The 15,191-nt window shown below is 43.0% G+C and overlaps 2 protein-coding genes across 2 annotated transcripts; both read left to right on the top strand.

The window, feature by feature from the left end:
• The first annotated feature begins 1,750 nt into the window (after positions 1 to 1,750).
• Positions 1,751 to 2,182, top strand: LOC131332846 (uncharacterized protein At4g04775-like). Its single transcript, XM_058367155.1, has 2 exons — positions 1,751 to 1,882; positions 1,964 to 2,182. Exons 1-2 carry the CDS (start codon positions 1,751 to 1,753, stop codon positions 2,180 to 2,182), a joined length of 351 nt encoding a protein of 116 aa, XP_058223138.1.
• Positions 2,183 to 2,552: 370 nt separating this feature from the next.
• LOC131332847 (uncharacterized) lies at positions 2,553 to 4,456 on the top strand. Its single transcript, XM_058367156.1, has 2 exons — positions 2,553 to 2,965; positions 3,049 to 4,456. Exons 1-2 carry the CDS (start codon positions 2,613 to 2,615, stop codon positions 4,454 to 4,456), a joined length of 1,761 nt encoding a protein of 586 aa, XP_058223139.1. The 5' UTR covers positions 2,553 to 2,612.
• Positions 4,457 to 15,191: the final 10,735 nt, after the last annotated feature.

The raw sequence follows: 15,191 nt of genomic DNA on the forward strand, positions 1-15,191 counted from the left end.
GTATGAGAGAGTGGCCTCTTTGTTATGGTGTTATTGTGTTCAGGTCCTTTGTTTGTATGTTGTAGCACTTGCTTTTTTCCTTTCTAAAAAATCTGATCTATGAACTATATGTGTAACTGTTGAGGCTGTTTTGGTTTTTTGAACTGGTTTTAAGTTTAACTCTTTGTTCCAATTCTCATGTGTGCCCTTTGCTCTATAGTTGGACAATGGACATTTTGCGCAGGATTAGTGTGATGGAAACTCTTCACTAGCTTTGGTACAAATAGAACTGATGCCATTCATTGATGGGCATTCGTTGAATGCTATTTATTTGTTTTTCTTCCTTGGTGTAACTTTAGATTGATACTATCAAGTTGTTTTGATGACATTACTACTGTTTCAATGCTTGTTTATGTTATCTGCAAACCTATGTATCCAAGTTTGTAACTTTTTAAAGTTCAAAACGAATTAATTCGAAAGGACAATAGTTGTTCAGGTCATAAGAATGGTTTTGCATGTGTTGTCTATTTGTTTCTGTAAAGGAAATATGTGGACAAGGATAAGTACTACTAGGTTTGGTTTTGGGAAAACAATGGACATTGGCATTGTTTTTGACCAACGAAATGATGAGTCTCTATAATCTGGAAGTTGTGTTCAGAGGCAGACATGTCGTCCAACTTGGCCAAATATGGATTCTCTTTTTCGGTTGATTGATGCAAAGTTAATAAAAACCTATACTTTTTGGAGAAAAGGTTAAGGAAACCCTAGAATTGGTTATTGAGTAGGTGGATGTCCATATTTTGTTTGTATTACTCCCCATTTTTTTCCTGTGCTGGAAGGACAGGAAGCTGTTAGTTCCTCTATCTTTCATCTCTTTGAAATCTATTAGTTTAATTTTCCAAATAAAATTGTATGAAATTTTTGTGCTCCCAAAATGGTTTCTATGTCCTACCCCCTACTAAGAAACTCTAGTTTTTGTCTTTTTCTTGTGAAATTTGATCTCTATTAAAATATAACCAACGCCTATGTCTAAAAAGAGAAGTTAATAATATAAACACCCATGGATGAGAGAAAGAAGGAAATATAGATTACTATGAGTTACTCCTTTAATATATGCTTATCTATTTCTTAGGGTGGGATGGAATTATTGTTAAGTGTAGCCATGAGATGATTCTGGGCTATCACCTTAATCTGGCATAAGGTTACTTTCCCTTCCTACCTCCCTCCCCCTTCGTGGAAATTGTAGTTTGTACAGCAGAAAGATACAATGTGTGTTGTCCATTTTCAAAGATGTGTTGCTCTATATGAAATGTGGTTCTTGTTCAAGTCATGTAACATGTTTTTTTGCTGAAAATATAATACTTGCTCTTTAAGTTGCCTAATCTTACTCCTTGTAAGAAAATTTGTTGCTCTGTATGCAAGAATGGATGCTCCAGGGCAGTGACTTATATTTTAACTCATTTCAATGGTTGTCCCTTTACAAAGGTGTGTTGATATGTATGAAATGTGGTTCTTGTTCAAGTCATGTAACATGTTTTTTTGCTGAAAATATAATAGTTGCTCTTTTAAGTTACCTAACGTAACTCCTTATAAGAACTTTTGTTTCGCTCTATGCAGCAGACTAGTGTTCCTTAAAAAACTTTCTCCCTAGACAACTGTACATTGACGATGGGAAGGTGGAAAACAAAAAACTATTGTGGAAATGGACTTAGATTAGGGAAGTTTTAAAATAACAATTGTGGTTGATGGTATTCGATCATTGTTGAAGGATATGTCCTCGAGTTCAGTTAGTTCAGGTTGTAGTTTGACGAGAAAGTGCCTTTGTGGTGATGAAGTTGTTTTGAAGCCTTCTGGAACTAATTTGAATCCTGGTAGGAGGTTTCTTGGGTGTCCTAAATATCCGGTAAGTTTATGTTCACTTGTTGTTTAGTTCATTCTTTGAGGAGAGAAAGGGCTTAGTGTCATTTGATGGTATATTTTGTAGGATCCAAACCGTTGCAGTTTCTTCGAATGGGTTGATGATCCCATATGCAAGCGTTGCAAGGCTGTTATTCTGGAACAAAAGGAAACAATAGGCAAGTTATATGACCAGATTAAGTATATACGAGAGAAAGCCAACTTCTTTGAGGACAAAGCCAAGGAGTACGAGAAGAAGGCTCAAGAGTATGAGGATAAGGCAAAAGAGTTTGATAACATGACTTAAGTTTGTGAGTGGAAGATTATGGAGATGAAGAGAATTGAAAGAAAGAAAATTAAGGAGGCTAGGACAATGGAAAGAAATATTTGGATGAAATTGCTGGTTGCACTGCTGGTTCTTGTAGGCGGAAGCATTTTTTTTAATTATGGGGTTTGGGATGAGGGAATTGCGTTGCCTCATTGAGTTTCATGGGTTGAAATGCCATAATGTTAAGATGTAAATTACTAACTTGGTAATTTGTTGGATGTAAATTACAAACTTGGTAATATTTTGTGTATGTAAATTGTTGACACGGTTAATGGTTGTGTATGTTAATCTAATATTGTTGTATCTGTATCTGTGTGGTTTGACACGAAATGTAATAACTTTATTGTGTTGTGGTGTACATAAGTTGGGTCATGAATTAAATACATTAGGTACATTTTCTTTTTAGGTTATGGAGAATGCGGAAAAGAAAACATTGACAGGTTTTTGCTACTGGGGTGGGAAACGAAAGTTAAATGCCAATGGCACCTTCTTGTACAACGGTGGGACGTGTGTAGCTGTTCTACTTGAGGAAGGAAGTAAAATAAATGAGTTACGTGAGAAGGTTTGTGGTGCCCTTAACATGAATTTGGAAGGTAAATTGTACTTCTATAACACAAAGAGGGACAAGACGAAGTATGTAACATTGAATGATGACAACGGTGTTGCAATGTTGTTCCACCTGAACGAAGATGATGTCGACTTGTTCGTAGAAGATATAGGACAAAATAATGACAATATCCCAACCTTTTACAATTCTACAAGGTTAGATGAATTGTTTCATCTTAATTTAACACTTGGAATTTATTTGTTTGCATTTGAATAACCAATGTCATATATTTTGTTAGGGAATCGATGGTCACTGACAACATTAGCTCGCCTGGAGGAACAGTGGCAGTACCTTCTCCCAGTCAGGTAAGCAATAGTTGTAGCCAAGAGATGGGGTTGGTACCGTACTTGCCGAAAAATGCAAATGAGATATTAACCGGGAAGGGTCAACTATTTGATAGCCCTGACCTATTCAAGCAATCAGTGCTACTATTTGCTGCATCGAACAAGTTTAGCTTCAATTACTTGGATAATAGTAGAATGTACTACCGATTGGTATGTAAAGTAGTGGGGTGTCCTTGGAAGCTTACGGCAAAATGTGAGGGTTCCACTGATTTGGTTCATGTCATAATGTTTAGGAATGAACACCTACACAATGCAGAAGATGCTAGTAATTACAAGTTGATCTTTCGCAGTCAACAAGTGGGCTTGCTTTTCAAAAACCGAATTGTGGACAAGCCTGGATATTTGCCGAGGGATATTTGCAGGGACTTCGAGCATACCTTCCAATGTTGTCTGAATTACAGTCAAGGATGGAGGGCGAAAGAAAAGGCAAAGGAAGCCATCACGGGACCTCTTTCGATGACTTTCCACCTAGTCCCATGGATGTGTCGATCGCTTGTTGAAGCCATACCAAACACGAGAGCAATATGGACGTCGACAAATGAAGGCAAGTTCAAGCAACTATTTGTTTCTTATGGTTGCTCTATTGCTGCATTCAGAAAAGGTTATTTAAGGCCAGTTTTGAAATTGGACGCATGTTTCTTGACTGGATACTATCGGGGCCACGTTCTATCGGCTAGTGCACATGATGCGGACGATGGATTGTACCCCTTAGCATATGCCATTGTGTCGAGTGAGAATGATGAAGACTGGTTATGGTTCTTGATTAATCTTATCGAAGTTATTGGAGGACTTCAAGTTGTGTTGGTCACCGATCGGAACACTTCTTTGTTGAGTAGTATAATTAAGGTTTTTGGCGGGGATTGTAATTCATGGTGTCTCCGTCACCTAAAGGAAAACTTCAGCAAGTTTGCTAGCTCAAAGGGGTTGAAAGCTGAAAGACGGAACACGGCTCTAAAGGTGGTTAATGATTTTGCGTATGCAAGGACCGAAGACTCATTCAAGTATCATTTGGGCAAGTTGTATGGGATTTGTCCTGATCTTTCAAAATGGGTGGAAGATAACAATCCAAAGCACTGGTCGAATGCATTTTTCCCTTACAAGAGATGGGACAAGATGTACACAAATCTGGCTGAATGTTTCAATTCTTGGATATTGCCATTAAGGGAATTGGACATCATCCAATTTATAACAGGACATGTGTCCAAGACCACTAAGTTGTTGCTCCGTAAGCATACCGAGGTTAGGAAATGGAAATTGCCGGTTGGGAAACAAATTGAGGATGACATTAAGAAGTCTCAATAATATGCTCAAAAATTTACGCATCGTAACTCCTCGCCGACCGAGTTCATTGTCGCTAATGACACTAGGCGACTTTATGCAGTCAAGCTGATCCCACGTAGTTGCAGTTGTCTTGCTTGGCAGATGTCAGGAATTCCTTGCGCACATGCTGCTCGTGCTATTCAGAGCTCTTGTTTTTCTATTTACGATATGGTGGATCCTTTTCTAAAAAGGGAGATGCAAATGGCGATATATGAGAATACCATATCCCCAGTGCCGTTGCATGACATGCCTAGTGCTGAATCATTTTTGGCAGTCAATGACCTGAACGATAATGTAACGCCCCTCAATTTTGGTCAATAAAAATTTCGTTAAATATTTGAATTTTATTTGAATTACTTATTTTTCTCTTGAGTAGCTATACGATTTCTTATTTTCCGTCGTAGTTAGATTTTGGTTATTGGTAACTCTCGACTAGAAACCCTACTTGGCCAATCGAATTAGTTTCTAACCGACTACTTGGAGGAACCAAGCAACCAACTTACCTAGTTACTAGATGAACCTTTTGAACCTTTTCAAACCCTAGACTAGATATTGTTTAATTATTTCTTTTATTGATTTGGTTTTATTCTTTATCCTTTGGACGATAAATGTTAGGGGAACTATTATCCATCGGATAATAGAAACCCAATTTGTGGGCACGCGCCCCAAAAATGCTCGATTGGGTCCATTTTAAAAGATTGGGCGCGGCCCCTTTTTCGGAGAAAGCGCGGCGAAACGCCTCGATTCAGAGTCGCCACTGGGGTTTTAGTGGTGAAAACACCCAAGGAACCGAACTCGAAAATGTTTGCCACGTTTGTTTGATTTTGAAAAAGGCGTAGACCGGTCCGTCGTCACCTTCGATATCTGAGGTTCAGGAGCCAGTTTACGAGAGGGGAAGGGTTTTATGGCACCCCTATCGCCCAATCCAGAGATCGGTCTCTACTCAGGCATTTTTATAAAACTTTTGCATTTTTCTCTCATTTGATCATCTTTTTTAGCCAGTTAGGGCGGGGGAGCAGTTAATGGGGATTAAAACGGTAACAAGTTGCAATTTATGTGACAAAAAGCTTTATGGATGATTTGCTTGCAATCATAATCATAGATTGTAAACAAGCACCGAGAGCAGTTTGAGTAAGGTGGAGTATGCTGCTCTGAAGGGATGTGAGCAGGTATCGCACCAGTATGCACCGGCCAGGCCACTGCATACTAACGCAACCTGCGCACGCCACCTCATCGCTGGCGTAGTCCACTTACCATGAACTCACAGTCTTTGTTTGCAACCCTCTGGGCTCTGGAATGGACCAGCGCACACCCAGGACAAACCACGCAGTCAATATATCAGCGGTTATATAATTACAGACAGATGAAATGGCTTTAAGCCATGAAAATAAACAAAACACCCCATAAATAGTGTGGGAACCTAAAAGAGGCCAAGACTAAGCTAAGATGCAAGGGCCAGCCACTGGATCTTGGCATAACTGCCATACGCCAATCGTATGAGACCGTACGCCAGTTACACCCCTTACCCAGTGCTTGGCTTTGCATCATCTGGGTTCTGAAACATGACCAGAAAGCATCCCAGAGGCTTTCTAAAACAGATATGGACAAATATTGAATATTACAACTAAACAGTTCTAAATACAAAAAGCAGTAGACTAGTTTTTAGCATGCAATAAGGTGATGAATAGACAAGAAATAAAGCATAAAATAAAGATCTGGACCCCATTTCACAACTGGAGTACGCCAGTTCTGGAGGCCTTAGAACTGGAGTACGCCAGTTATTAACTGGAGTACGCCAGTTATTAACTGGAGTACGCCAGTTCCAGACAGACTCCAAATAGATCAAATTTAAAACTGTACGTTCTGCCACGGACCGGCGTACGCAGGCTTATGACCGGCGCACGCCGATTCTAGTCAGAAACGATTTTTTTTTTGTTTTTGAAGCCTTGACAGCGTTAGGGCCAGGACTGGTATTGATTACCAGCCTTGACCCTGTCAGCTCCCCTCAGAGATCAGAACAGGAAAACAGTTCAAAGGTGTATACCTTTTGCTTTTGAGTTTGATGGTGTGTTTTGAGCTTGAGATTGAGGTTTGAGGGATGGATGATGAATGTTTGGGCTTGGATGATGCATGAAAGGGGCTGCTTGCTTACTCTTTCAAGTGGTGGAAGAAGAGAAAGCAAGAAACCAAAGGAGAGAGATAGAGAAAGAGACTTAGGAACTCTCTCTTTTTTTGTAACCCCCTTGCAAGGATGAAGAGAGGGGGCTTATATAGGAGGAGAGGGAGAGAGAGGGGCTAAGGCCAGTCAAAGGGACTAGAGCCTTAGCCCTTAAGCCTTCCTTCTCATTGGATGAGAGGAGAAAGGTGATGGGATGGGTGTAAGAAAATGTCCCCCGGCGGAGAATGCTTTTTCAGTGGATTGGAAGGTTCCCAAGTGCTGTAGACCCCTACCCATGGCTGCTGCATGCTTAAAAACACAAGCTTGACCGGAAGTTTGACTGGCGTACTCCAGTTAATAACTGGCGTACTCCAGTTCGGGCTTGGTCAACGGTCAAAGTTGACCGATGACTGACACGTGGCAGAGAACCGGTGCACGCCAGTTGATTACTGGCGTATGCAAGTTGGGTTTTGTTGAGGCCTTTTGGTTCTAGTTTAGAGAATTTGAAAGGATCTGAAAGGGTTTTGGAATGCTCAAAGCTCAAACATACTAACATTTCCGGGGTGTTCTTGATCCATTTCATCATCGGGGAATCAAATACCGTAAGTAAACTAATCTGGAAAGTCCAAAATAGGGTGTCTACAGTAGCCCCCCTTTGACGGCACTTGGAGCACCATTGTCTTGGTACAAGTAATGTCAAAGGTTTCTAGACACCCTCTCAAGGCTATCCAGAACAGAACAGGCTAGTAAAGCAGACACGAATACTTAAAGAACCTGATTGATGGATTGAACTGAACGGGCAGGCTGTCGCCGATTGAATTGGTGGATAGGACAGACCTCCGCGTTGTTGATTGAATGGACATGAAGACCGTCGCTTGTTGATTTTTGAAAACGAACGGGCGAACCGTCGTTTTATTTGAACTGGTGGACGGGACAGACCGCCGCGTTGTTGATTGAATGGACTGGCCGCCGTTTGGGGAATAACTAGATGCAGGTGACTCATCACTGCTTGGGGACCAAACCTTTCGGCACACAAAGAACCCCAACATTCACGGGTAAGTCACGTCAGGGAGGTTAAATTCCAGCTGTTGGGAATCAGAGCCAATCTCCTTATCAAGGACCATCCGAGACAGAGCAATAAGACTGTTGGAAGATGTGTTAATATTTGGATCACTGTAGACCAGGACAGAGTGACGTTGCAAATGGATTGGATAGGACAGGCTGTCGTTGACTTTGGATAAGACTGGCTGTCACTGAATTGGAACTTGGACGGGCAAACCGTCGTTGCTTAGCAATTGGGCAGGCGAACCGTCGTTGCTTGGAAATTGGACAGGCGAACCGTCGTTGCCTGGAAATCGGACGGACGAACCGTCATTGATTTGAAAGTGGATGGGCAAACCATCGTTGATTTGAAATTGGACGGGCGAACCGTCATTGATTTGAAGTTGGACGGGCAAACTGTTGTTGGTTTGAAATTGGACGGGCGAACTGTCGTTGAGTTGAAATTGGACGGGTGAACCGTCGTTGATTTGAAGTTGGACGGGCAAACCGTCATTGATTTGAAGTTGACGGGCAAACCGTCACTCGTTTGATTTGAAAGTGGACGGGCGAACCGTTGTTGAAGGGATCAAGCTATCCTTGGCACACATAATTTCCAACAAACACGGGTAGGTCGTGTCAGGTAGGTTAAATTCCATCTGTTGGGAATCAGAGCCAATCTCCTTATCAAAGACCATCCGAGACAGAGCAATAAGGCTGCTGGAAGAAGTGTTTGAAGCTAGATTGAAGGAGAGGTATTCATTCAGGGCAAGCCGAGGTGGACTCTCGTGGGGAACAATTAGTTGCAGACGGATAAACCGTGGGACAACATTATGATCGTCATTGATTTGATTGAGAAGGACGACATGGCTGATCGTCGTTGATTTGATTTGAGTAGGACGACATGGCTGATCGTCGTTGATTTGATATGAGAAGGGACGACATGGCTGATCGTCGTTGATTTGATTTGAGAAGGACGACATGGCTGATCGTCGTTGATTTGATTTAAGGAGGACGACATGGCTGATCGTCGTTGATTTGATTTGAGGAGGACGACATGGCTGATCGTCGTTGATTTGATTTGAGAAGGACGACATGGCTAATCGTCATTGATTTGATTTGATTTGAAAGACGACATGGCTGATCGTCGTTGATTTGATTTGAGAAGGACGACATGGCTGATCGTCGTTGATTTGATTTGAGAAGGACGACATGGCTGATCGTCGTTGATTTGATTTGATTTGAAGGACGACATGGCTGATCGTCGTTGATTTGATTTGATTTGAAGGACGACATGGCTGATCGTCGTTGATTTGGACAGAACCGGAGGATCATTCTTCAGGATGAACGTGCCGTCGATGAACTTGGATTTGAGTTGCACATGCCATTGCTGCTTTGAATTGTATTCTGATTCCCAAAGTGTGCTCCAAGTGCTAGCAGAGTGGGCTGTATGCTTGACATTTTTCATGGAGAAATGGATAGGGAGAACAACATGTGGCACCCCCCTTACAATTGCACTTTCCCAGAGCAGCGGCTCCGGCTCCAGTTCCAGTAGTGACTAGATCCCAGGTATGAACCCCCGAAATCCTGATTACTTGCTGCTTTCGATATTGGACGGGCATGTTTTGGCACTTGATTGGCTTTTCCTGTTTTCAATAGTTGATATACAGTATGCAATGATATGTACTAAATTGAATGCATAAATTGAAAATGCAAGGGCAGACTAGGGCGGCTTCTAGAGGATGATGGCCTAGGATGGCCACATAAACAAGAGCTTCACAAAGCGATACTTTCACCTTAGCCATAGCTCAGAGATACGAGAGCAATAGATAACCAGCGGCTAGAGGTGTGCAGATGAAAAAGAGGCCCATAGGAAGGGTGGCTCGCGCCAAAGAGTTTTTTGTTTTTTTTTTTAGAGGTTCAGAGAGAGAAGTCTGAGGGATTGAGAGAAAGTGAGAGAGAAAGAGAGCTTGTCAGCGAAAGCCTCCCTAGAAGAGGAGGATGGGAGAGGAGCCCCAGGTACTTCAAAGAGATCAAGAGTGACGACAACGACGAGAACGTGGCTGAGCTCTACCACTGAGGACTACCACTGAGCCTCTTTACTTTACTGTCTTTTGCTTTTGAGATGTGCTCCTAGATAGATAGACGTTGAGCGGGCCAGCATGCCTCAGTTGACATTTAGGAGCGGCATCGGGTCGGTGTGCTCTTTTTCTTCGATGCTTGGGCAGATGAGCCCCATAGATAAGCTTTGCTTGGCCTTGAGCCAACATGCCCTCATTGCTCACAAGATTCCACTGCTTGCGGACTATAGATAGTAAGGTAGCAATGTAAATAGCATTTTTCCAATTTATTTGACTCTCTTTTGAGAATGTCTAAAAGAATGCATAAACAAACCGCTAATATCCAATTTTGCATTGACAGCGAACTGAATCGACAAACAGACACATATATGTATAGACTCGCCTAGCTCAAATGAGAAAGGAAGAAGAGCCCCGGATATGACATGGACTCCTAAACATATGGAAAATAATGAAATTTTGGGCATTAATGTGCCAAAACTCATAACATCCTTTAGACAGGTGAAACTGACACTTGCGTAAGGTCAAACAAATGTACAATGACCTGTATGAATCGGTAAAATCAGGAAAAACATCCCAATATGACAATGGATTGAAAACTTGAAAAGTGTCGCAAAGATGGACAAAAGACGCAAATGATGACTCATATAGGCCCGGATTGAAACCGACACCCCTGTGCAGCCACATTAGGACCATATGACTTGCACAGCATGAAAAGACTTGGTAAAAGCCCCTTGAACGAGATTCGAGGTGCTTTGAATTTGAAATGTGCCCCCGAGGGTCTAAAAATATTTGTTAGGCATGATGGCTGCCTACTGCTGTCTAATGCAGGAATTGAAGAAGCGCGCGCAGGCTTGAGACCAACGTGCATCACTTTTGTATGAGTGCATGTGAGCCTCAAACTAGCGCGCGAGATTGCAAAGCTGCTGCAGCCGCTTAAACTAGACGTTTGCTGAACTTAGAATAAACAGTGAGCCGTTAAGCCTCATAAGCATTTCGTTCTGTTTTTTATGCTTCAAAATATTTTAAGGCTTTTGCTCAGCTTTACAATTGAAATAGCAGTTTGCATTAAACTTGAAAGACAAATGGCTTCCCCCTTTTGATTCTCCAATGAATCAATGGACTTCAGCCTACCAGTCAGCACTTCGGCTTGTCTTGTTCTCAACCTTTCTTGACCCTTGATGTGCACCAAAACGTCAACCTTGGATCCAATTGATAAAGTATGACCGAGCCTCGAAGAGAGACTGCTTACGTATCCCTTTCTGGGAATCAAGTCAAAACGTAGTTCAGGCTAAGGTTCGCTCGTGTATTTTACCTCTCCTTTTATGCTCTAACTTTTGTCTAGTACCGCCCTTTCAGGTTTTTGGTCTAGCGAGCTTTCGACTTTTTGCCAATTCATTTTTGCCTAGACCGCCTTCATAGGTTTTCGGTCTAGCAGGCTGCTCTAACTTTTGCTTGGAATCGCCCACCCTTGTGGTTTTCGATCCAACGAGCATCTCTCAGGGATAATAACACTTGAGTTGATCTAAGTTGACCAAGGTATTGAATTTGTTGCCGTCGAGGTCGATGATCTTTGATTGTAGCCCCAGATAGAATGACTTTGATAGTGAAAGGGTCCTGACTGCTACAATTGGAAATGCCTCGCTCCAGGCCACTTTTGCACCCTTTTAATGTGCGCTTGATGGAACACTGCTGTTACTGTTTTGAACATGGTACGAGGCCCGGAGCCTTCTGAGCTTCTGCTTTCTGGCTTGGCATCCGGCGGCAGGAGATTTGATACTTCTTTATCCCATGATCAACGCCAAGCGTGTCTTTGTGAGACCATGCCAAGATATCGTTGAATTTTTTTGAACAAGTCTGAACAGGCACAATACTCTTATGGGGACAGCGCTGAACTAATTTGAACCATCCGGGGGTCTGCCCCATCTTTCAAGTTTATTTGAAATTACTTCTTCTTTTAGAGGATGAGCATGCCTTTCGTCTTCCCTTTCGGTGAAGGAACACATTTCCTTGGGGACATTCCCATCGAAATCTATCCCTTCATCGTCAGGGTCGACACAGTTTATTCAAAAGCCAGCAATGTACTTAAAAGCAGGATAATGCATATCATAAGAACCCTCGGGGTTGCCAAGTACAGCAAAAAGACCCAATTGAGAATAAAAGCTACGACATGGAGGGCCAAGAGTCACAAACTCCGACTCAGAGCTAGACTTAGACGACTTGACAGACACTACGTCAGACTCAGACTCGAAAGTGTCAATGCAAAAGAGACGCGATTTGAAAATGCAACTTTTATAGTTACCCTTGACTTCCTCGCAGAGAGGTGGGAGCTAGAGGACAACAGGCTCAAGCAACAGCACTTCTGCTTCTTCAGCTTCTTCGTCCAAACCCACTTGAGAGAACTCCTTGAACAACAGCCCCAAATTCTCATGATTGAAGGATCTCAGCCAGTCTATTTTCTCTTTTGATTGATTAAGCTTCCTCTTGAATTCTTCCTTTGTAGGCTTCCAGGTATCGGCGGTAAGGACCTCGACTGCACCTATGGCCATCAGGTTAACCTCGGGTTCGGATGGGAGAGACAAAATTGGCTTGGTTTGATTTTCTGGGATAATGAAAAGGGTTGGATTGAATATGGTGGAGCTAGGTTTGATTTGAGTGGAGCTTGAGTTGATTTGAGTAGAGCTGATGGATATCTGGCTAACACATGGGTTGGAACCATGTTGAGGCATGAGGTTGGATATGACATTGGGCTTTAATGGGAGTGGAGCTTGAATGGTGCCATTATCAATGAGATTTTGAATTTCAATTCGAAGGCGGAAGCAGGCATCGGTGAGATGGCCAGGCATTTGATGGAAAGCACAATAGGCATTTGGACTGTAGGATGCCGGGAATGTTCGAGGTGAAGGAGTTGGAAGGAATGGCTTGAGGAAGCCAGCTTCAAAAAGCTTCTCATAAACCAAGGACAAACGTGTGGAGAAACGGGAGAAGGTCCTTGGTGGGTTTCGGCGATTGGATTGGGGGTTCAAAGTGGAACCTTTGCTTGCTTTGCAGTTGCACAACACTGCGCCTTCCACATGATGCACTCTTTTGCCTTTGGGATTGACTTCTTTGTCACACATATCCTCCCTTTCGGTGTTGGCTTTGAACAAGGATTCAGCATTCTCCTTCGGGTGAGTTCTGGCTTCATGAAACTCAGCCAGGTCTTTAAACACGTCTTTCGAGCACAGCTTGGTTCCAACCGTAGGAGTGTGGCGGGCCTGAAGAGGTTCTTTGACTAGCCCCAGATCTGTCTTTGAAATGACAGAGGTAAAAAGGTCAACCAGTCCCTGGACCATAGCCATTTGTTTGTCCATTTTCTGGTTCATTTCTTGAACAGCCCTCTTCAGCTCAGCTAGCTCTGTTTGTGCTGCCATTTTGGATTAATGATTGAGGAGGGACAAATGGCTTTGGCAGACGCTCCCGAGTAGGTTTGGCTCTTTCTTTTGGTGAAATGGCCTAGAGCTTTGACAGTAAAGTAATGAGAACTCAGTGGTGTTCCTGCAGCAAGCTTTTGAAAGAATTTTGAAGGAATGCAATGCGCATGTCATCGTCGTCGCTGTCCTCCTAGACTCTATGACTAAAGAGAGTCTATCTTATGACATTTGGACGCTTGCCATAGAATCCTCGGATTTTCTTTTCGACGGTATATCCTTGATTGAATCGACTGTTACTAAGAGATGTCAAAACGGCCTAAGCCTTTAACTTTCTCCCCTCTCGAAGTTTCAAAGTATGAGCTCGGAACAACTCGGTGTAGATGGCGTGATACCGTAACCGAAGTGGCGTAAGCAGCACTGTGCCGGAGCCTGAGCGGTGTAAGTGATTAGCACTTTTAACCTGGGTGGTGTAAGCATCATGACATTCTCTCCGTTGTTCATAGTTTTCTGTTTGAAACTTCGATCGGGCGTTAGACAAGGACTTAGAAAGTCTTGATTTCCCAAAACATTGTTGATTCAAGGACTTTGAAAATTTGATAACGTGCACCATCGAGATGCACGACTCGTCATCGGTCCAAGGCAATGCCAAACAGGCATAAGACAAACTCGACAAGAGGCAACCTAAAAGCCACCCTAGCATGCTCCTACGCAAAACGGTATGAATGTATGTATAGACATGCGATATGAAAAGCAGTAACACATAGACAGTATATGGGGGTTAGATGCAAGTAACCCTACCCTGTGGGTTCCTGTCTTAGGTTGAAAGGTTCTAGTGCTTTGTACGCATGTAGAGGCCAGTTTTGGTTTAAGGGGGTTCCTCTGACTAGAGCCGCGGTATACCTCCCACTGCAACACGTGTAGCAAAGCAATGGTCGAACGGTATTACGACTCATCATCGTCCAAGGTTGTTGGGCATTCGAGGACCCCGGGCTCCAGTAAACTGTGCCGGTTACCCGAAACACCTCAACGGGGCTAGCCAATCATCGATGCGGATAGAGAATGCCAAAGAATGATAGAATGAGAGAGAAACACAACGTTTTTGAAAAATGCCCTTTTGAATTTGGCTCACTTTTATTAATCAATACTTGGAGAAAATTCCACAAGTGAACAATAGTAAAAGCCCCAGTTCGGATTGGTAGGATGCTGAGATCCTGTTACGTTACCACTCCGTTCTTCAGCAGCGCGAAGCGTACTGTTTTGATAGACTTTTGAAAATTTGTTCAATTATGTATTAATTGCCAAATACCAATCAATGCAATGAGTTCCCCAGCAGAGTCGCCACTGTGGGCACGCGCCCCAAAAATGCTCGATTGGGTCCATTTTAAAAGATTGGGCGCGGCCCCTTTTTCGGAGAAAGCGCGGCGAAACGCCTCGATTCAGAGTCGCCACTGGGGTTTTAGTGGTGAAAACACCCAAGGAACCGAACTCGAAAATGTTTGCCACGTTTGTTTGATTTTGAAAAAGGCGTAGACCGGTCCGTCGTCACCTTCGATATCTGAGGTTCGGGAGCCAGTTTACGAGAGGGGAAGGGTTTTATGGCACCCCTCTCGCCCAATCCGGAGATCGGTCTCTACTCAGGCATTTTTATAAAACTTTTGCATTTTTCTCTCATTTGATCATCTTTTTTAGCCAGTTAGGGCGGGGGAGCAGTTAATAGGGATTAAAACGGTAACAAGTTGCAATTTATGTGACAAAAAGCTTTATGGATGATTTGCTTGCAATAATAATCATAGATTGAGAACAAGCACCGAGAGCAGTTTGAGTAAGGTGGAGTATGCTGCTCTGAAGGGATGTGAGCAGGTATCGCACCAGTATGCACCGACCAGGCCACTGCATACTAACGCAACCTGCGCACGCCACCTCATCGCTGGCGTAGTCCACTAACCATGAACTCACAGTCTTTGTTTGCAACCCTCTGGGCTCTGGAATGGACCAGCGCGCACCCAAGACAAACCACGCAGTCAATATAT

The sequence above is a fragment of the Rhododendron vialii genome, chromosome 7a (genome assembly GCF_030253575.1).
Source record: "Rhododendron vialii isolate Sample 1 chromosome 7a, ASM3025357v1".
Lineage (NCBI taxonomy): Eukaryota > Viridiplantae > Streptophyta > Magnoliopsida > Ericales > Ericaceae > Rhododendron > Rhododendron vialii.

Excerpts from the sequence above, each read along its gene's own strand:
- LOC131332846 (XM_058367155.1), top strand. The coding sequence starts at position 1,751 with ATGTCCTCGAGTTCAGTTAGTTCAGGTTGTAGTTTGACGAGAAAGTGC. Across the intron at positions 1,883-1,963 it reads TTGGGTGTCCTAAATATCCG|GATCCAAACCGTTGCAGTTT; the intron begins GTAAGTTTATGT and ends TATATTTTGTAG.
- LOC131332847 (XM_058367156.1), top strand. The coding sequence starts at position 2,613 with ATGGAGAATGCGGAAAAGAAAACATTGACAGGTTTTTGCTACTGGGGT. Across the intron at positions 2,966-3,048 it reads ACCTTTTACAATTCTACAAG|GGAATCGATGGTCACTGACA; the intron begins GTTAGATGAATT and ends ATATTTTGTTAG.